The 22,395-nt window shown below is 42.0% G+C and overlaps 1 protein-coding gene across 1 annotated transcript in view; it reads left to right on the top strand.

Annotated features, from left to right (window-relative positions):
* LOC123768120 (titin) overlaps nucleotides 1–22,395 on the top strand; it is a 212,002-nt gene extending 189,607 nt beyond the window's left edge. Inside the window, 6 exon segments of the mRNA XM_069306921.1 lie at nucleotides 11,769–11,852; nucleotides 14,344–14,424; nucleotides 16,119–16,194; nucleotides 16,971–17,073; nucleotides 20,057–20,208; nucleotides 20,644–22,395. Coding sequence (XP_069163022.1) covers nucleotides 11,769–11,852; nucleotides 14,344–14,424; nucleotides 16,119–16,194; nucleotides 16,971–17,073; nucleotides 20,057–20,208; nucleotides 20,644–20,764 — 617 coding nt within the window. The 3' untranslated portion in view covers nucleotides 20,765–22,395.

Raw genomic sequence — 22,395 nt, 5'->3', positions numbered from 1 at the left:
GCTTCGGAGCTCATTAACTGTTTAATAATTGTAAACAAAGCCACCAAAGATTGAGAAAAGATGTACAGGTTCGTAAGTGCTTGCGTAAGTGCTTTCGTGAATCTGGCCCCAGAACGAACTGAAACGTGGTCAGTTCTTGTATTTGAATGTGTGTGTGTGGGGCTTATGCTTTGTCAGGCACGTTATTGCTACGTATTCTTTGCAATGGGATATTTCTTAATATTGTGGTTATTGATGATGTTGATACAATGAATGTATTGAAGGCGCGAATCTGAAAACAGTCACGGTAGCAACAGTCATTCATTTGACATCCTTGACGAGAGAATACGACAAGCAGGGAACCCTCCTGGTGGAGCTACAAGCCTTAGTGCCAGCATTACATACACAAGTAATAGTACCGGTCCAAACAACATGCGAATCAGTGATTGTGACTTGATCTCATTGCGAGGAAGTGGTCTATAGAGTTTAACAATCAGGTTTACCATCGAGCTAGGGAGGTGTGGACCTGGTCAAGGGGTCACAGTGGTCAGCTGGGAGGAGAGGTCATGACCTTGCATTACTCTCTAGGAACAACAACATGATCCACTCCTGTTAATCGCCTGTGTGGCTCACTATACGCGCTTTGGGTGCATTACAAGTAACCTTCCTATATGAATATACATTAATGTAGCTATTTTTTTGTATTTATTTTTGTATTTTGAGTCCACTTAGATATTACCTTCAGCACGGCTGCTGATGCTTACCTATGGCTAGGTTGCCTATGCTGCTGCTGTTATATCGCCCAAACTTCATGCTAATATAGCGTTCTATATGCTTTACAGAGAACCTCTTTTATTTTTTGTCACTAGAGTACAAATCAGAAAGCTTCTTTTCCGTCTAGAGTACAACTTACAGTTATAGACGTGTACTCTGTCTCTCTCTTTCCCGTACACGTGATTCTCGCTCTGGTTTCATGACATCAATTTTCATTTTATTTTCAAGCTTCAGATCAGCAGTAAGAGGTAAGAGTATGTAAACTTGGGTATTGTATTATGCTGTGGTTTTCCTGGTTTACTGTGTGTGTGTGTGTGTTAGCGCCTCGACGTTCCTAAACCGGTTTACGTCTCCTAATGGTATATGCCTTGGATGTAAATATATGCACTCTATAGTAAAGGGAGCCTAGATGTAATTTTGGACACTTTGTGTGTGCTGATGTTAAATGCATGTTGTTTGAATATGTTAACTGCTAACTTACCCTCAATAACAGGCTCGTGCATACGGAGTGGAGTTAAACTTACATCGTGTGATATATATACGTTGAATGCCTGTAAACTTACAGTAATGGTGGTAGTTACTGACAATGTATTGAAAAGTCTGGTCATCTATTTGTCACTAAGAGCAACTCAGTCATGTGTGTATACAGGACTGTGAAAGTCAGCTGTGATGATATTGCTGCTGGAGCGTTAACATGTTAAGTATTAACTCAGACGCGTAGCATTTAACACGGAACCTGCCAGCGTCAGCATGTACCTGGATTTTACCTGGATGGGGTTCTGGGAGCTGTTCTACTCCCCGAGCTTGGCCAGGGGTCTAGGCTTGACTTGTGAGCGTGACGTTTTGGCCAACGTTGGACTCTGGTTGTGTCTGTAGATAATAATTAGCCAATATCCCAACCCACACGTATGAGGTGAAGGAGGAGGCCACGTTTCGAACCCCCGCTCATGAAGTCTTCGAACCCTTAGTTAGGGATCGAAGACGGACCCACGTGAGTCACTTTCGTACAGCGTACGTGTGTGGGCGGAGAAGGTGGTGTTTCAGCCGTGTTATTGTAACTTATTTACTGCTTCAATAAGCCTTTGTTACATGTTGTAGTGTCCACAATTAACGTAGTTCTTAAAGTACATTTTTATTTATAGTGCATCCTCTTACCTGTTCACATTTTAGCAGCTATCCTGATCGGTTACTTGGGACCAGCTGTGAGCATTGTTTTGAGAAGCTTAGAGCATAGAGTATAGACGCTCTGCCAGCCACCGGAGCATTCTTAATAATGTGTACCATTGACACATTACTGATTCATCCTTTACTCATGACACAGGGCAAGAGAGAATCATATTACCATCATGAGTAGACTCGCCAGAAGCTAAAGTGTAGCTTTTCTCTGTTAGTTCCCCGTTCGTCTCCTACAGTGTATTATTGGACGTTGGCAGAAATTATATAAGCCCGGTATAATATATCAACAGTTGACTTTACAAGTCTATACACGTTTCTTTTTAATATTATTATTGTAGGCGCTCTAGAAAAGCAATAATGTTAATTTAAGGGAAGAAATATGTACAAAATGATGACTGGAGGTTTCAATCTGACTACCCACGCCACCGCCTTTCCCAAAATGTGTTTGTGACCCGCCTAGACCTGCCTTTAAGCCCTGTCACAGCCTGCAGCTGGTACCCCTGCCATCTCCCTGCCCATCAGCCACTGATAATCCACCCCCCTAACCCACCTACCCCTCCATATCCACTTGTCATACCCCCCCTACCCCGTTACCACTCATCCGCCAGCCCCCCACCTTCCCCATTATATCTCCTGGTTTTGATTTCTCGTGGTTCATCCACCGTCTTCCTTGCCTGAGGGATTTGACCAGTGTGAGCTAAGGTGGGGGAGGGCGTGGCGGTGGACAGGAGGGCGAGGGAGAAGGGGGTTATGACAGGCGTGGAGGGACGGGTGTGCTGGTGGTGGTGTTGTAGCGGCATGTGTCTGTCTATACCTTGTAGACGTGGCTCTCATTCACGACTGGTTGACGGAGAACTTCCCCGGACACCCGTCAACTTTACGTGTGGCGCCTCCAGGTGGGTCTCCACCTCTCTCTCACTCACTCACTCACTCACTCACTCACTCACTCACTCATCTCAACAGCTTCTATATACATTTAGAAGACCCTCAGCGTTTCTAAACCCAACCAATCACGACAGACACATTGACTTGTGTTTTGATGTAAAGGTCAAGAAGAACAGGAGTGGTGTCTGTTATTGAACTGCTGTTGCTCCTGGAGGCCTGCTAGTAGGGTGCTGCTGGTGGTGGTGGGCTGCTAGTAGCGTGCTGCTGGTGGTGGGCTGCTAGTAGCGTGCTGCTGCTGGAGGCCTGCTAGTAGGGTGCTGCTGCTGGTGGTGGGCTGCTAGTAGGGTGCTGCTGCTGCTGGTGGGCTGCTAGTAGCGTGCTGCTGGTGGGCTGCTAGTAGCGTGCTGCTGGTGGGCTGCTAGTAGCGTGCTGCTGCTGGAGGCCTGCTAGTAGGGTGCTGCTGCTGGTGGTGGGCTGCTAGTAGCGTGCTGCTGGTGGGCTGCTAGTAGCGTGCTGCTGCTGGAGGCCTGCTAGTAGGGTGCTGCTGCTGGTGGTGGGCTGCTAGTAGGGTGCTGCTGCTGGTGGTGGGCTGCTAGTAGGGTGCTGCTGCTGGTGGTGGGCTGCTAGTAGGGTGCTGCTGCTGGTGGTGGGCTGCTAGTAGCGTGCTGCTGGTGGGCTGCTAGTAGCGTGCTGCTGCTGGAGGCCTGCTAGTAGGGTGCTGCTGCTGGTGGTGGGCTGCTAGTAGGGTGCTGCTGCTGGTGGTGGGCTGCTAGTAGCGTGCTGCTGCTGGTGGTGGGCTGCTAGTAGCGTGCTGCTGCTGGTGGGCTGCTAGTAGCGTGCTGCTGCTGGTGGTGGGCTGCTAGTAGCGTGCTGCTGCTGGCGGTGGGCTGCTAGTAGCGTGCTGCTGCTGGTGGTGGGCTGCTAGTAGCGTGCTGCTGCTGGTGGTGGGCTGCTAGTAGCGTGCTGCTGCTGGTGGGCTGCTAGTAGCGTGCTGCTGCTGCTGGTGGGCTGCTAGTAGCGGGCTGCTGCTGTTGCTGGTGTGCTGCTAGTAGCGGGCTGCTGCTGGTGGTGGGCTGCTAGTAGCGTGCTGCTGCTGGTGGTGGGCTGCTAGTAGCGTGCTGCTGCTGGTGGGCTGCTAGTAGCGTGCTGCTGCTGGTGGTGGGCTGCTAGTAGCGTGCTGCTGCTGGTGGTGGGCTGCTAGTAGCGTGCTGCTGCTGCTGGTGGGCTGCTAGTAGCGTGCTGCTGCTGCTGGTGGGCTGCTAGTAGCGTGCTGCTGCTGGTGGTGGGCTGCTAGTAGGGTGCTGCTGCTGGTGGTGGGCTGCTAGTAGCGTGCTGGTGGTGGGCTGCTAGTAGCGTGCTGCTGCTGGAGGCCTGCTAGTAGCGTGCTGCTGCTGGTGGTGGGCTGCTAGTAGCGTGCTGCTGCTGGTGGGCTGCTAGTAGCGTGCTGCTGCTGGTGGGCTGCTAGTAGCGTGCTCCTGCTGCTGCTGGTGGTGGGCTGCTAGTAGCGTGCTGCTGCTGGAGGCCTGCTAGTAGCGTGCTGCTGCTGGTGGGCTGCTAGTAGCGTGCTGCTGCTGGTGGTGGGCTGCTAGTAGCGTGCTGCTGCTGGTGGTGGGCTGCTAGTAGCGTGCTGCTGCTGCTGGTGGGCTGCTAGTAGCGTGCTGGTGGTGGTGGAGGCCTGCTAGTAGCGTGCTGCTGCTGGTGGGCTGCTAGTAGCGTGCTCCTGCTGCTGCTGCTGGTGGGCTGCTAGTAGCGTGCTCCTGCTGGTGGTGGGCTGCTAGTAGCGTGCTGCTGCTGCTGCTGGAGGCCTGCTAGTAGCGTGCTGGTGGTGGTGGAGGTCTGCTAGTAGCGTGCTGCTGCTGGTGGGCTGCTAGTAGCGTGCTCCTGCTGCTGCTGGTGGTGGGCTGCTAGTAGCGTGCTGCTGCTGGAGGCCTGCTAGTAGCGTGCTGCTGCTGGTGGGCTGCTAGTAGCGTGCTCCTGCTGCTGCTGCTGGTGGGCTGCTAGTAGCGTGCTGCTGCTGCTGGTGGGCTGCTAGTAGCGTGCTCCTGCTGCTGCTGCTGGTGGGCTGCTAGTAGCGTGCTCCTGCTGCTGCTGCTGGTGGGCTGCTAGTAGCGTGCTCCTGCTGCTGCTGCTGGTGGGCTGCTAGTAGCGTGCTCCTGCTGCTGCTGCTGGTGGGCTGCTAGTAGCGTGCTCCTGCTGCTGCTGCTGGTGGGCTGCTAGTAGCGTGCTGGTGGTGGTGGTGGGCTGCTGCTGGTGGTGGGCTGCTAGTAGCGTGCTGCTGCTGCTGGAGGCCTGCTAGTAGCGTGCTGCTGCTGGTGGTGGGCTGCTAGTAGCGTGCTGCTGCTGGTGGTGGGCTGCTAGTAGCGTGCTGCTGCTGCTGGTAGCCTGCTAGTAGCATGCTGCTGCTGGTAGCCTGCTAGTAGCATGCTGCTGCTGGTAGCCTGCTAGTAGCATGCTGCTGCTGGTAGCCTGCTAGTAGCATGCTGCTGCTGGTGGGCTGCTAGTAGGGTGCTGCTGCTGGTAGTGGGCTACTAGTAGCGTGCTGGTGGTGGTAGCCTGCTAGTAGCATGCTGGTGGTGGTAGCCTGCTAGCAGCAAGGTGGAGCTGGCGTTGGTGCTAGTGGCCTGCTAGTGGGGTGCTTGGCAACTGCCCCTCTGCCCTCAAAACAAGCAGCCAGCCAGCCACCTGGAGACCGAGTACATCATCCTAAACTACTTTTATCACCCCCTTCTTCCCCTCTCTCCCTCCAACACCCATTTACGCACGTGTTTGTTGAAGACTATTTCAAGCTGGGTGTTAGTCTGCTCGTCTTGCTGCAGCAGCAGCAGCAGCAGCAGCAGCCCTCCCCTCTCTCTCAGACCTGAGGCTTGGTCACACCACATCTGCTTCATAGTCTCTGGGAATAGACCTGAACTGTGATCATTGCAGCTTCTAAACTACTCATGCCACACACACACACACACACACACACACACACACACACACACACACACACACACACACACACACACACACACACACACACACTCAACACACACACACACACACACACACACACACACACACACACACACACACACACACACACACACACATATATGTATATTAATAGCATTCCTAGTGACCCGCTAGTCCTAGAAATTAACCTCAAGCTTGTGAGATGTGTAAATACTGCTGCCTCAGCTGCTTGTGGAATATGATTGTGTACAGCAGTTATATAGATCTGTGTTGACGTTTGTACACCAACACCTCAATCACCCTCACCAGACAATTATTCTCACGTGTCATTATCACCAGACAATTATTCTCACCTGTCATATAATTTAATTTTAAAAGCTCAAAAATATTAAGTTCTTTGTATCTTGCTGGTGGAAACACAGTTGTGCTACATAAATATGTAACAAATATATATATATATATATATATATATATATATATATATATATATATATATATATATATATATATATATATATATATATACTATAGGGGGGTACCACCACTGGTGTAATTATAGGGACCCACAGCCTCAGAGAAGGGAACACAGAGCACTCAGGGAAAAACTTGACATTTAACTCTGAATACGAAAGAGTGTTCACTTCTCCTACCACCCCCTTTTTTTTTTTTATTATGATGTACACTTTATTATGCAAGGTTATACAGTTACATATCTGATTTTATACAAAAAATGAACATTAAGAGGACACAAGAAAAAGTTCGCTTCCTAGAGGCTGTAGATTTCCTCGAACTCCTCCGACGCCGGGCAGGAACCGAGGATGCAGCGGGCATTTCCCCTCTGGATCGCGACACTGAGGCGCTGAAAGAGAAAACTTGCTGCTCTAGGGTCTCTTGTGGTGTCAATGAGCTTGGAACCAAGATCCTTAAGAAACCTTCTTGCACTCTCACCCCATGGGCCTAGGGTCTCAGACCCTATTGGAACGAAATTGTACCTTTGATCTAATTGCCTGTACTTGACTGACTTTTGTTTTTCTCTGTGTGTCGCTGCGGCTCCTGCCGTGCCGGCAGAGAGGGTGATGTATGTCGTTGCCAGGGTGGATACGCAAGTATAGTCCCATGCTAACTGCCTGCCACCCTTCCACGGACGCAGTGTGATTCCGTCTGGTCGGCCGGCAAAGCTAACAGAGTCACGGTTCAGTAGGTTGCGGGGCTCTCTCTCCGCTGGACACTGAGCAGAGGCAAGGCTTCTTTTAATGATGTCGTTGACTTCGTCGTGTCTAGTGTGCCAACCACCCGATTTTCCACAGTGCAGGCCATGCAATCCATATTCGTCAGCATCTGCCTCGCCGCAAATACACCTGTGAACAGTGTGGATAGGGGCAGCAAGGCGGAGAGCGACTGCAATACGGAGCTCCTGCGGATCAAGACGTGTGCCTGTCGCAGACATAGGGACTGCCAGAAGGAAGTCCCCTGCATGGGGAGCCTGCACAGCTGTGAGGCGTGCACGATCACTGGGGGTTGTTGCTGCCTCCAGCAAAGCTGTGGCTTCTTTGTCTACAATGGGGCTGTCCCAACTGGATTGTTTCTTGGCTTTCGGCATGGCTGGTCTGATATATATACATATATACTATATATATATATATATATATATATATATAAATATATATATATAAATATATATATATATATATATATATATATATATATGTATATATATATATATATATATATATATATATATATATATATATATATATATATATATATATATATATATATATGTCGTACCTAGTAGCCAGAACTCACTTTTCAGCCTACAATGCAAGGCCCGATTTGCCTAATAAGCCAAGTTTTCATGAATTAAAATATTTTCTCTAATTTTTTTCTTATGAAATGATAAAGCTACCCATTTCATTATGTATGAGGTCAATTTTTTTTTATTGGAGTTAAAATTAACGTAGATATATGACCGAACCTAACCAACCCTACCTAACCTAACCTAACCTATCTTTATAGGTTAGGTTAGGTTAGGTAGCCGAAAAAGTTAGGTTAGGTTAGGTTAGGTAGGTTAGGTAGTCGAAAAGCAATTAATTCATGAAAACTTGGCTTATTAGGCAAATCGGGCCTTGCATAGTAGGCTCAGAAGTGAGTTCTGGCTACTAGGTACGACATATATATATATATATAATATGTGTGTGTGTAATGGAGTCATGTAAATAACCAAGCACACCCATCTTGCCTGGGTCTCCATCTGGTAGTGGTGATCAATGTCTCTCTCAGCTGGACGTATTTTTAGGGAATGACACTTGATAATGGGTCACTATGTGCTAACCTGACGGAGCTTTATCTGTCGAGCTTTAGCTCCTGGGTTCCAGTGTGTGTGTGTGTGGGTTTATACGCTCTTGGGTCTCGCCTCTTAGTCTGCTGTCGTACAGGTTCCCGATCTTGTCGAACTCTTGTCATATCTGCATGTAGGAAAATAAAGGAAGATGCAGAATGAATCAAGGAATTGGCCCGTGCAAGTCCCTGTAGTTTATATATAAATTGTCAGTGTCCTTCTCTATTTCTACTTTCTATTGTCACCTATGAGAAAGGCTGCTCAATCCTCTGTGGCTCGTGTGCGATGCGAGGCTGTTTTCTGTGTTGCTCCCGCGCCCTCAACTCTCCTAATTCTGGGATCAGTTATGCGACAAAATTGTTGAGTTTATCGATTGTTTGTTTTTTTGGGGGGAGCCTTGTCGAGGTGGGGGCTCTGTGCTGGCGCCTCATACTCTCGTATTGGTCTCCCGTATGTGGTACACTTTGCTCTGATTCATTCAGTTTTGAAGTATCTTTTTTTCTTTTGGCGAGGGGTAGGGGGCAGCCGAGTTTACCTTTGTAGCCTGTGTATCTTAACTCGGGTTTTTAGATGAATTTCTTTGGATTCAGATATGCCTTGGGATCCACCATTGCCTTAATTCTATCAAGAGCACTATGGCATCCCGTATAGTTTGGAGACTTGTATAAACGTCACGGCGTTCATAGGAAGGCTAACACTCCTGTGGAGAAGTTCTGTGGGACTGTGTTATCCTGTGGCCCCGCAATCCCCGATCGTCCACAAGTAGTTGGGCACCATTTCTCCCCCCCCCCCTCTGTCCCATCCCAAATCCTTATCCTGACCCCTTCCCTGTGCTATAGTCGTAATGGCTTGGCGCTTTCTCCTGGTAACGCCCTCCCTTGTTATAAGTAAATGTTGTTTTAGATTTAGCTACTCAGAACGAAGTGTCCATGTAGCACGGGCTATGGTGAGCCCGTAAATTATCAGCAAAGAACTGGTATATGCCAAAGCATATCTGAATTCACGTATTTTCTCTTATGATCATCACTCACCACTCCAGACTCGTCGCAAAGGAGAATATTTATGATTTGAGATAAGAAATGGAGGTGGAACGCGAAATCCACAATCGTAAGGAACTACAGAGGATTTTGTAGTCTGTAGTCACTCAAAACTTCGTGTAGTCACTCAAAACTTCGTGTAGTCACTCAAAACTTTGTGTAGTCACTCAAAACTTCGTGTAGTCACTCTTAAGCTCAGTGGTTGAGAATGCCTACTGGAAATGCCTGAACCAATAACAGGCTACACGGAGCTCCTTAATTCTCTGTCTTGCCAAAGCCAAGCGAAGATTAACCATTAAAGTGCGCAAGACATATATTGAAGATCAGTTAGTTTAGTTCATGTATTATGCACCCCATACCCATCTTGTGGGCGGTAGTGGAAAGGGTTACAGAGGCACATAATGGGCTCAGGGACTGAACCTCACAATTCATTTAGCTAAGCAAGTTACAATCTTGATGAGCTAGTTACAAAATTCAATATAAGTCGTCACATCAACAATGGGTTCGAGATCGACCACAAGTTTATTGAAGATCAAATCGTACAAATCATGATTGCAGAAAATGTGAATAACTTTGAACATATCTTATAGTAGTTTTACAAATTTAAGAGACATTTGGATAGTTATGTAGTTATGGTTTCATACAATATCTTTCACTTTTTGTTTGGTTTGATTTATGCAGCAAATGCTGAATGCATACTTTTATATTTTTGACAAACTTTCTGGTACATTGTATCAAGATTCAAAATTAATCCGTAGCGTAGTAGGCTCTTTCATTTTGTACATTCCCCAGCTATTTATAAAATATATATAAGAACAAGCCGTAAATAATGTGTTTACAGAGACGAAGATATATAAAGTACGCTACACAAGGAAGTCTCTGTGCCGCCAACTGTGGCCGCGCGGACGTCACAATTTCCTCGACTTTACATTGTCAACAAACATAATTCATATTTATCTCGCGCTCTGGTATTTACATTGTACGCTTCTCCTCGTTGTTTCAAACAATTCGTAATTCAGTAACTATAATCCCCGCAGGTGGCTACCCGATTAAAATGGAATCAAAGTTACTATTTATCGATTAAAATGGAATCAGAGTCACTTTTAAGACATTATATGGGGCGGGTTGAATGTGCGGGCCAGCTTTGACAAAGGACTACAGCTTCCCAGAAGCCTTGGCACGGTGTTTACAGGAACTGGCACTGTGCCAAGCCCTTCTTGTCGCCTCTACCACTTGCTTAACCGTAAATGAATCTCTGAAGAATGGATTTATCGCGTGGTCTCAAAATCTGAAAGTCACTTCCTTGTGGAGTGTTCCCGATTTCCTTGTGATAGGAATATACTCGCGGAGGCCTGGTTAAAGAACCTTTTGTGCTACTGTTCACAGGATGAGTATGGGGTGCACAATGAACTACTGCTCATAGGATGAGTAAGGGGTGCACAATGAACTACCACTCACAGGATGAGTGTGGGGTGCACAATGAACTACCACTCATAGGATGAGTATGGGCTGCACAATGAACTACCACTCACAGGATGAGTACGAGCTGCCCGATGAACTACCACTCACAGGATGAGTAAGGGGTGTACAATGAACTACCACTGACAGGATGAGTATGGGGTGCAGAATGAGCTACCACTCACAGGATGAGTATGGGGTGCACAATGAACTACCACTCACAGGATGAGTATGGGGTGTACAATGAGCTACCGCTCACAGGATGAGTATGGGGTGCACAATGAAGTTACCTCATCAGCTGGCGGGACAATCAATTCACGAAAAAGTAAATTAGGCCTTGTTAGTGTCTTATATATTGTCACTGATTTGTTTTAGTCATTTATTAAAATTATAAAAGCCAGTCGTGTAGATTTAAAATCTAATCGAATACATAATAAATGCTACTCGAGAGAGCCCGATACATTATCACCGTATTAGTGAATTACAATGCGGTTAATGGGTCAAGGTTAAAAGCGTGATGAGGTAATGGTTAGTGTGCGTGTGTGTGTGTGTGTTAGCGACGGGTCAAGACGCGCCAGGTGGCACAGGTTCCGTTCTTCTAACTGTGTCAAGACTAAAGGCAGTTTGGGATGCCGGCCGGTCCGGGAATATATCTAGTACAGGCACCCGCGCCTCTCTCACACTTGGCCTTTGTACTGCCAGCTCTGCACAAGCCTCCTGGCTCTGCTCGCTCTTCAGTAACTGTGCGGGTTCTCTTGGATTAGAGACTTCTCTTCGCGCGGGTTCTCTTAGAACTCTTGGGGTCCCTCAGTCGTTGACTCTTCCTTCCAACTCTACAGCAGAAGGGAATTTCCGAAGACGTTAAATCACCTAACTACCAGTGGATCTCGCTTTACTCAAGATGGCTTGTGTGGTTGCTTATCCTGGTAATGTGGATTGGCTTTATTGGAGATTGGCAATTATAAGCTTACTGTACATATCTTTGTCTTAGATTCTGTGGGCATTTTACTAACATTACTCGTCACTAAGATTTTCCACCAGCAAAGAGCACATTTATGATCTTAGAACTCTTGATCTACAACCTGAATCACAAACATATGTTGAAGATATTAAGATAAGTGTTGTAGTGATCAATACTGACTGTGCTTCTAACCCGCCTTCCGCAGGAGACGCCAAGACTTCCTCTACAGTGTCCCCCTTCGGCGTCTCCCGCACCTCCGTCGTCACCGACTCCCGCAGCTCCAACCAAGGTAGGTCAACCTCCACCCTACACACGTCCCCACGAGGTCTAGGCGTGAGGAGGAGCGTGCAATTGGTGCAAATTCTTTACGTAGCTCAGTCGATTAAGGTAGCGTCTGGGATGCTCTCTGACGTAGTTGGTTCGAATCCTCGTCACGGCCCTTGTGGATTTGTTGGTGAGAAGGATGATGCCTTAAAGTTGTAATATGACCATAACATCCTTAACTGGAGTAATGTCACTTTGGATCACGAGTCTTTAAGAGTGCGGGGATAACCCACATGCAGGCAAGAATTACTTTTTTTATTAATTGAAACACTTGGATACACAACACTGCTGCTACCAGACTATATTCCCTTTCTTGGGAACTGGAAGCCTGTATTTAGGCTTGACCACCCCCACCCCCACAGGCCAACTGTTGACCTCCCCCAGGATGCAACCCACAACAGTTGTCTGACTTCCGGGTACCAATTTAATTGGTAGGTGAACAAATGCACCAGTTAAAAAGAAAAGTGCTCAGCCGCTTCTGGCCAGGACTTGAATACAGATTCTTCTATTGTGAGCTGAGGATATAGACTACCATGCCACTGCGGCCATATGAGGGGGTTACAGAGTATAATAATTCAAGAGTGAGTTTGCTATTTTTTCCTAGAACTTATTTTAATTTACCCTGAGGGCCACTATCTCTAGTAGCCTCAGTGGGGCACTATCTCTAGTAGCCTCAGTGGGGACAGGAAGTTGGTACATTGTCAAAGGTCCCCCCACCCCATTTGTCCTGATGATTTTATCAAGCTGGTTCTTGAATTGCAGCGGTGTTAGCATTTGCGGCTTCAGCGGATAGGCAGGTCGATGGGTTTGTTTTAAAAGTTTTAATGAGATCAGCCCTTTCACGTGTGGTTTGCAGTGTTGCTAGCCCTGTGGCCTTTAACCGTTCCTGGTATGAGACAACTTGAGCTGGAATGATTTTTGTCACCCGGTGTTGAACTTTCTTCAAAGCAGATGTGCCTTTCTGATGATGAGGTCTCAATGCTTGGATACAATATTCTAAGTGATTTACACAGTTGATTTACACAGCACCAAAGATTTACACAGTTGAATAATTACCAACTTTTTCTTGAAGTCAAAGGTTCACTTGACTATTCCTAGTTTTTTTTTAATGCAACTCCCACTTGTGCAACTTTCAAATTGGTGGATTCAGACTCCAGGGTCACCCTCTAGTCACCAGTCACTGAAAGTTGTACAGCAAGCGAGAGTTGTAGTAAAAAAGCCAACCAAGCCCTAGGAATAGTCAAGCAACTCTTTGACTTCAAGAAAAAGTTGGTAGTTATTCAACTGTATAAATCACTTGGACCACTTGGATTATTGTATCTAAGCATGAAGACACATCTTTACAGGTAGCCAGTGTATGAACAGTATACATCAGGCTGATATCAAGGTTCCACCCAGGATGCAACGCCAGAACAGTTGACCAACTCCCAGATACTATTTGCTGCTAGGTGAACAGAGGCATTAGATGAAAGGAAACTTGCCCAACCATTTCTTGGTATCCCAATTGTGAGTCGAGAACGAACCTTTTTTGAGAAAGTTCAACACGGATGACAAAATTCATCCCAGAACTAAGTCGACTCTCATACCTGGAACGATTGAGGGCTACAGGGCTAACAATGAAAGCCAGACATGACAGGGCTGATCTCATTGAAACTTATAAAATACTGAATTGAACAATTTGGAGGATATTGACCCAGACTGCTGCTTTAAAACTTTAAAAGGTCAGTTGTAACACAGACAAGGAACAATGGCTTCTGGCATAACAAGGCACAATGTAGAGAAGAAAACAGGAGATTATTTTTCACACACAGGATTATAAACCAATTGAACTGCTTACATGTCAAAGCCATAAGTTCCAAAACATTGCTGCAATTCAAAATCCAGCTGGATAACATCAGGACAAATGGAGGGGGGTAGAAAGAGACCTTGACAATCCACTGGGATCATATCCACATCAAGGTCACTAGTCACATGGTGGCCATTGGGTAAATTCAGGTAAATCCACACTAGCAAACTTCATGTTAAGTAAGAATCTATCTTCCAGTATTCATGTATGAAATAGTTATAAAATCATGCCAGTTGGTTTAAAATAATTGATAAATGAACATTTCCTAATAAATTCATTTGTAGGTAATTCAAGAGAGCACTATAGTTGTAGTTATGGGTATTTTGTTATGTAGTTATAGAGTGATATTGGATACTGGGGGATTATTCAGCATATTGAAGAGGTTTTTATGATGAAAAATATCCAAAGTCATACATGCTTAGGGCTATAAAGTATAATAGTAAAATTATTGTTTGTAGTTCAATAAATATGACAATCAAAATCATGTTTTTTACTCATTATAGAGTAATATAATTATTTATGTTCATATGCAGTAATAAAACTGAAACTTGTTCTCTCTCTCTCTCTTCATATATACAAACATTTTGTTATTGACATGTCTGTTTTCCAGCATCCAATGTCCAAAAGAGTTCCTATTCTTCAAGCTTCTCCACCTCCAGCACTTCCAATTCATCATCTTTCATCTCCAAAAGTAAGTTGACTTCTTTACTTCAATGTTGACTTCTTTACTTCAATATATTTAGTGGAAGACACAGGTTGAATTTGTGCTCGCCATAATAAAACTTTAGACGTACATTTTTGCCCCTACCTCCCCCTTCGTGAGATCAAACTACAGTACTGTACTGACCTTTCCCAGGATGCAACCCCACAACAGTCAACTAATTCTCAGATACCTATTTAGTGCTAGGTCTGCTAGGTGAACAGAGGCATCTGGTGAAAGGAAATGTGGCCAACCATTTGTGTCCCTCCTAGGAATCGAACCCGGGATCCCTGATTGTCAGTGGAGAATGAAGCCAGCTACATATGAATGCCATACTGTACTGTATAGTATAGTTTAGAGCAAATAATTTGTGTCATCTTTCTGCAGTAGTTTCCACCTGATTTGGTGCCTCTACGTATTGACTTGAAGTTTACTGTTCGTAAGAATAATGGTGAAAAGGAATGTTACTACTGAAATTGGAATTTCAGGGAATAGCCCTGTTGACTATTTTTTAGGACTAGATTTCAATCTGCATTGAGAAAGGAGTATCTCAACATTATGTAACTGTAACTACATCCATATTTACACATTATTTTAAACTTTAATTGTAAACCTATGTAACTGTAACTACATCCATATTTACACATTATTTTAAACTTTAATTGTAAACCTATGTAACTGTAACTACATCCATATTTTCACATTATTTTAAACTTTAATTGTAAACCTAGATATCTTTAAATATATCAAGAATGGTTTGGGATATTTAGTTGAGATTTGTGGTGCACATGACAGTATATGAAATCTGGAGTGTTGCAATGTTGTGTAGTGTATAAGGTGTGGTGAATAGACACACATAACAAATATCTCGAGCCTTCTGTTCCTATATTGCTTCCCTATTTTCTCTGGGCATATGCCCCCCCCCCCCTCACCCCCATGAGTGGGAAATGGGTTACTGATGGTGATAATGATAATGAGATGATGATGGGAAATGTTGATATTTAGTCTGTATCTCAGATTTGACTAAAAGTTACATAAACAATATTGATTTACAGAACTTAGTTTTGTATTATTTAACATTTGCAAGGATGTACACTTACACATTTAAAGTGTTATAAAGCACATTATATTAATATATGTTTTCTGGCTAATTGGCAAAATTTTATATAATTATTATGGTATACATTTTTGTTCCACCATTTACAGTGGTAACCAGCATACATACATTTTCTTCTGTCCTCTATACAGTGTACTAAGAAATGTTGCTTCAATATCTTGAAAATACTGCTATTAAATTGCTCCTAATTTGTATGTACCTTAGTATAATCTTATATACTGGAAGTAATTGGCAAAAGGAGGTGCCAAGCCCAAAAGACTTAACACCACCTGTCACAAATATTAACAATTCCGAGATATCATTCCAAATGTCAATAAGAGCCAGTAAACACAAGACAATATCAACAGTATCTAGTTCACCAAAGATTTTATTAAGGGATGTATGACTCAAATGATCCTTTGACTTCAGCGAATGAAGTGGTCATTCAACAGTTTTTGTGGCACTACTAAATTTGTATGCTATTTTGATTTATTACAGTATATCATATATTTATTGAATGATGTCACTTTTAATAAAACTTACAAAAGTAAAAAAACTGTGTACTAATAATATAATTGGTTACCTTCAGCCGACAGCAAAAAGGTTGTGTCTCCATTTGATAAATTCAAGCAATTGGACGCACAAACTTCCCCCCGCCCCGCAAGGTCAGTCACTCGCAATGTTCACGACTTTGTACTGCCATTCACCAGATTAAATTGCTTTTGGTGATGAGTGAGAGAACATTTGCTTGCACATCATTCTATGTATATTTGTATTTACTAAAAAACAACCTCTGGGAAAAGACAAACATTCTCTCTCTCATATTCTGGTGTGTAGACCATGATTTCTGTTTTTTTTTTTTTTATTTCTCTCCACTATAAGTAGATAGCAGAAGCAGATTTTGTAGATAATTAAAGGAATTGTAGCTTTGGATTTGCCTTGCTTTCAGAATTGTAAGACAATTATAGTGAATGATGTACATATAAGCATCATGTGTAATATAACTGATCTGATTTTGTTATTTAGTATTTCAGGTTACAGGGAATCACTGTATGTTAAGATGTATTGTGCATACTGTATTTGTAAAACATTGTCCTGCTTTTGTGTTCTGTGTCTGACACACTTGTTGGTTGAAATAGTTAACACTGGGATGGTTCTGAATTATGTACACTTGTGTACAATGTTGTACAAAACTTATTAGTAGATGTTTTGTTCTTTTTGCAGTTTTATATGGTGTCTGTTATAGCCCAAGATTATTTTCTACACAGGACACACCCAAACATATATTTATTGATTATTCCAAGAGACTTGTTACCCATCCACGAACACAGGACATTTTTCAAAATACTGTACTGTAGCCTTATTATCTAAATAAACTCTCCAACGTCTGGATGAGGCAACTCTTATAACATCATACACTAACTTCTCTGTGTTTTCTCAGTCCTTTTACCTTAGCCCTGCCCATTATAAGACTCAATGCTGCCACAATCAAAAAAATCATCCTTGACTTCTGTAAGCGAGCCACAGCCGAGTACGAGAGTAAGGTAGAGTTGGCATCCCATGGTTCCCATGTGTTCTCTTAGATAGAATGTTGCCCCGACCTGCTCTCCCTCTCACCTGGTGTGGTTCCCCAAAGTCTCTCTCTCTCTCTCTCTTACTTTATCAATAGTTAGAACACAAACCCTTCCTAATTAGTATAGGATATAAATAATTCGGTCCACATGCTTTTCTTAAGAAACGTATAAATATACACAACACTCTGTCATCATCCAGTATAGTATTAACACTCAGTATCCTCTTGACTATATGCATCTACTCTATATATAATAATCCTGTAGATGCTGAAGTTTTAAGAATGCTTATTAGGTATGGCTATTACACATAAAGTAATAAGCATTTGTAATAGACATAGTATAGGGACATAAATATACAATATTCTATCCACACTGTTTTATATAATAGTGTTAAAAGTTCTAACGATAAACATATTAATAAGTATTACATATATATAGTTGGCTAATGATCTAAACACTTATCACAAGGTTTACAACTAATTGTAAAAAAATCTATGGCTATAGATTTCTTTTATGGGCATGGGCTTTTAAAATATTACAGTATGCATTTGTTATGTATTTGACCTTGTCAACTTCATATCAGGTGCTTAATTTGTGCAATTTACATAATAATTATTAGATTTTGTAAAACGTTGTGTAGTAGTGTAGCTTTTTCAACTTGATTTATTAGTCTACACAGTAATGTGTGTCTAGAGGTACAAGAATTATTAGTCATACATTAGTTTGTGTTTGTTTTACTGATTAACGTGTAAATTCTGATTAGGATGGGATGAACATTTTTCTGCACTATCTGGTGAAGTGATATTGCTTATTTTCTCTTTAAGACTTACAATATTATTTGAAGTTCTTCTCTTTCCTGTCAACATTGTTGTGGATGAATGACTCTTGCATATCTGTCCTACATTAACACATTAATATAACACTAAATAATAGTCTACTTGAGAGATCGTAGGGTAACTTGGGAGATGTATAGAGCAGAACTGCTGCATGAGCTGTGTAGCACGAGGCACTAACCCACTGGGTGCCTGCTGGCTGCTCTCTGCTGCCGTTGCTGCTGCTACTATTGCCTGCTGGTCAGCGCTGCTTCACGGCCTCTTCCTCCTTCTACAGCTCTAAGTCGAAGTCTGCGGGTGGTGGCCCACTTTTCCAATTATCCAGTCAACTGAGTCGCAGCGCCTCTGGGGTGAAGGATATGCTGCTGACGTGGTGCCAGTGCCGCACCCGCGACTATAAGGTACACAGGGCCTCACATGGGCACCTTCACATGGCTCCATGCATGTAGCCCTGGACCCCACAACTGCGTAACATTGCACTACTCATCCACGTGACATTATACTGTTCTAGCCCACTTTGTGACAGTGGTAACACAAGCTGGTCAGCCGTAAAGCTCTGAATACAAGAACAGTGAGACACCAACAGACACTTGTAAGCTTGGTGCTTTTCAGACAAAATAAGTGTCAAGAGAGGCAGTTATGCTTCAGTATTTTGTTCAATTATTTTGTAGATTATAGTTAATTTTAGAGACATTTGATGTGTAAAAAAAAAAAAATTGTATATTTGTTATATTTATACTTGGAGCTAAAACTATCACTTAATACTAAGTTAATTATTGATTTGATAATGCAACATAATCATTATATCAAATTCAAGTACCATCAATAATTGTAGTACTGTATTAACTTGATGTGGCCTTTGGCTTGAGAAGCCTAAAAGATGTTTCTCGTAATTTGCGTATAATGTTATCCAAGTCAGTTTGGCACAACACCCTGGTAATTAAATTCCTTTATCTTAGCTTGTGACTTTAAATTATTTTATATTTTAAACAAAACATTTATAACTTTAAGCTTTCAGCAGCTTGTTATTCATTTGTGCAAAACTTAGTGTAGTTTGACGAAAGTGTTTAACAGTGGACACGAGTTTGTTTCAAACTTAGAAGTATATTTGTATGAGTGTGAGTGTAAAGTTGTTGTGTGTGCTAGCATGGTTGTGTGTGTGCTAGCATGGTTGTGTGTGCTAGCATGGTTTTGTGTTTTGATGATTGTATGTATGTGTGCAGCAGTGACAATCAAGCTGCATGAACTCAATATGTTAGTGTATTCCTTCTCTGAGAGCCTGTATTGTAAATATATCATTGAGTGTATCCATTTTCACTGTACAATCAGTTTGAATCCTTCATCTTCATTATTTTCATTGTATATCCAATTCATATCCTTCATCTTCTTGTGTTATTGGTTTTCATTGTACAGACAGTCCGTATTCTTTGGTCTTTTCAGGCACGGCATCTTCACTTACTGCTGCCCACACTTTTGGTGCAGTGATAATCACGTTTCATGTTTTGCATGTTTGTAGAAAAGTTTTATAGAAAAAATATAATAGTACTGTACTGTAAATAATACCATTAGAATAATTGTTAACATTGCTTCTAGAGCAAAATAAATCCCAGTAATGGAAAAAGCACAAACTGTGTGATAATAAACTTGCGTCTTAGCTTAGCGAAGTAATCACTTAGTGTAGTTGATAAGAAGATCCTGTCATTTATTTACTTAATGCCAAGCATTTTTCAGTAAGCTTTTATTACAGTACAATGTTGCCCTGAAATAATAAGAATGAATATTTTGGTGTTACAGTATCAATAACGTTGTAAACAAGTTTCTTTAAACTCTGCCTTAGCAGGTTTACATATATGCCTGAAGCTCAGCTCACATTACAAGGAAATTATGCTCTAACATTTATTACATTAATACTGACTTGTAATACTGTACTGCACTTTGAAATTAATATTTACAAGTTGAATTTGAACAACTAGCCTCTGTTGAAAGTTGTTTATGCACCAACATACAGTCTTTAACATGTTAGTACACAATATTCCAGTTATCTCAAGAGATAAATCTTATTTTCAAATTTTTGTTTATATTATAGGATGTTTCCCTAATTCCCTTGTCTATTATAACAGGGAGTAAAGATAGAAAACTTCAGCACAAGTTGGAATGATGGTATGGCCTTCTGCGCTCTCATCCACCACTACTACCCAGATGCCTTCGACTTTGATAAACTTGACCCTAAGAATCGTCGTTACAACTTTGATCTCGCTTTCCGAGTGGCAGAGTGAGTATTTCAGCAAAGTTTTTTTTTTTCAAAGCTTTTGTGAATACAGTACATGTAACATATATGCTTTTATGTTATTTGTATAGCTTAAATTGCTTTGAAGAGAAAAACCAAGATGGTAAGCAACTGTTTTTTACATTTCACCCAATAAGAAATCTATCAAGGCTGTACAATTTTTTTTTAAGTTCTTACAGGTAAAACACTACAACTTGTTTTACCTCATTTTAGCGTTTATACCCTTCTTTATTCTAGAGACCACGTACTATTTTTAATCACAAAGGAAAAGTGTCAGTGAACCTGGATATTGTGTGTGCAGCAAGATCTATAGGGAAAAGGAGAAAAAATTATTCTAAAGTGTTGCATTATGTAATTAATCTTACACTTCACACTTACACTCTCTCTTGGGGGATGCTCAGTTTATATCTCATTTTTCAGTGAGAAAGCTGGAATTATGCCTCTCCTGGATGTTGATGACATGGTTATGATGAAGAAGCCAGATTGGAAGTGCGTCTTTACTTATGTCCAAAGTCTCTACAAGCGCCTTAAGGATGAATAAGCACAACTTTAAGGAACAAAAAGGTCATGAAATGCTCCCCTTCCCTGTTTTATAATGAAAGTATTTCTATTACATTTGATTAAGAGTACCATGTACTTGTCCACTGTAGTACCTTTTGTGTGTCGTAGCTTCCATGACAAATACATCCAACCAGGTGACCGTGTCATCTGCACCCTGGAGTGTCTGCAGCTGTTGTGTATGTAGTTGTTCAATAGCATATTTGCACTTTCCCGTTTACTAGATCTGATAAAATACCACTTAGTTATATGTATTTACCGTATTTATTTATTTATTTCTTGTCCATATTCTTCTGGGACCAAATTCATAAATAGGATTTCAGTCAAGTGTGTTTCTACATGACTGATGAGTCTGGAATACAAAAATAGTCAACAAAAATACTGTATAAGAATGTAGAGTGAGGCAGTATTGGAAACAAATCCAGAGCGTTAGAAGCCATATCAATAATTTCATAGTGCTGATCATATGATACAAGTGCCATGGGAGATTCATTAATTTGAAAGACTTTCAGTAGCAAATCACATCCTATATGTCCATATATGATCTACCCTACTTGAATATCTTGAAATTGGTGAATATCTAAGAATCATGGTGCTTATTGATAATTCTATGTTTTATAATTTAGTTTCAGAATTTTGTACGTTATATATCAAGTCATTCATAAGAGTGTATATTACCGCATTTGTGAAAAGTACTGTAGTGACAAACTCCTCCAATGTTTATCTAACATTTGTGCTATAGTACGTTCTTATAATACAGAGCTCAATATATTTGTCTGCAAGGTATATCATTTAGATTTAGCATCATTGAAATAGATAACCATTACTAGGGTTAGGGGCGATGCTTTTTATATCAAGCTATAATATATTCTGCAAAAAATGTCCATTTCTGAAGGTCATGAAGTTGCTACCAAGATATAGAATAGAATTCTTAGTCTATACTCAATGTGTTTCAGATTTTAATGCTGATACTTATTTGTTTCCCTTAGATTTATTTAAATTTTGTTTAACAGAAATTTCTGAATTTCTGTCAGTATGAGGTTTTAAACCAAAATCATAATACTTTTCCATATCTCAGCCAAGAGTGGTTATTTCACATTCATGTTACCTTTCGCAGCTAAATTTAGCAATTTTGTGCTGTGATAACTATTGTGACATAATTTGGTGCCAATCAGTGTCTTATCTATAAGTATATATAAATATATTATATATTAAGATGAGTTAATGTCTATGATAGTGTATGGAAAGGAATGAGGGATTAGAAACGCTTCCTAATTGGAATTTACTCGATGCACAGTTACCATGTTGAAGTATACATGGTGTTTTATGTATAGAGTAAATAGAAATTGATGGCATCAGTTCCCTTAGTTTTAAATGAGATATTTTATATATGTAACTTGTTTCACAGTTATTTCTAACCCATTTCATATTGTAATGAACACACACTTCAAGATTCTGGCTTCAAAATACAGTACTATATCATAATCTTTAAGGTAAGAAGAATGTTCAGAAAATTTGTGATTCAAGACTTGTGTGCTTAAACTTATTACTGTACGCCACGCTTATGGAGCCTTACTCATGAGAACTTATGATAGAATAAATGTGAATAAAATA

Source organism: Procambarus clarkii, chromosome 59 (assembly GCF_040958095.1).
Source record: "Procambarus clarkii isolate CNS0578487 chromosome 59, FALCON_Pclarkii_2.0, whole genome shotgun sequence".
NCBI classification, from domain to species: domain Eukaryota; kingdom Metazoa; phylum Arthropoda; class Malacostraca; order Decapoda; family Cambaridae; genus Procambarus; species Procambarus clarkii.
Note: the sequence above shows the minus strand (reverse complement) of the source record. Positions and strands in the feature narration are given on the sequence as shown.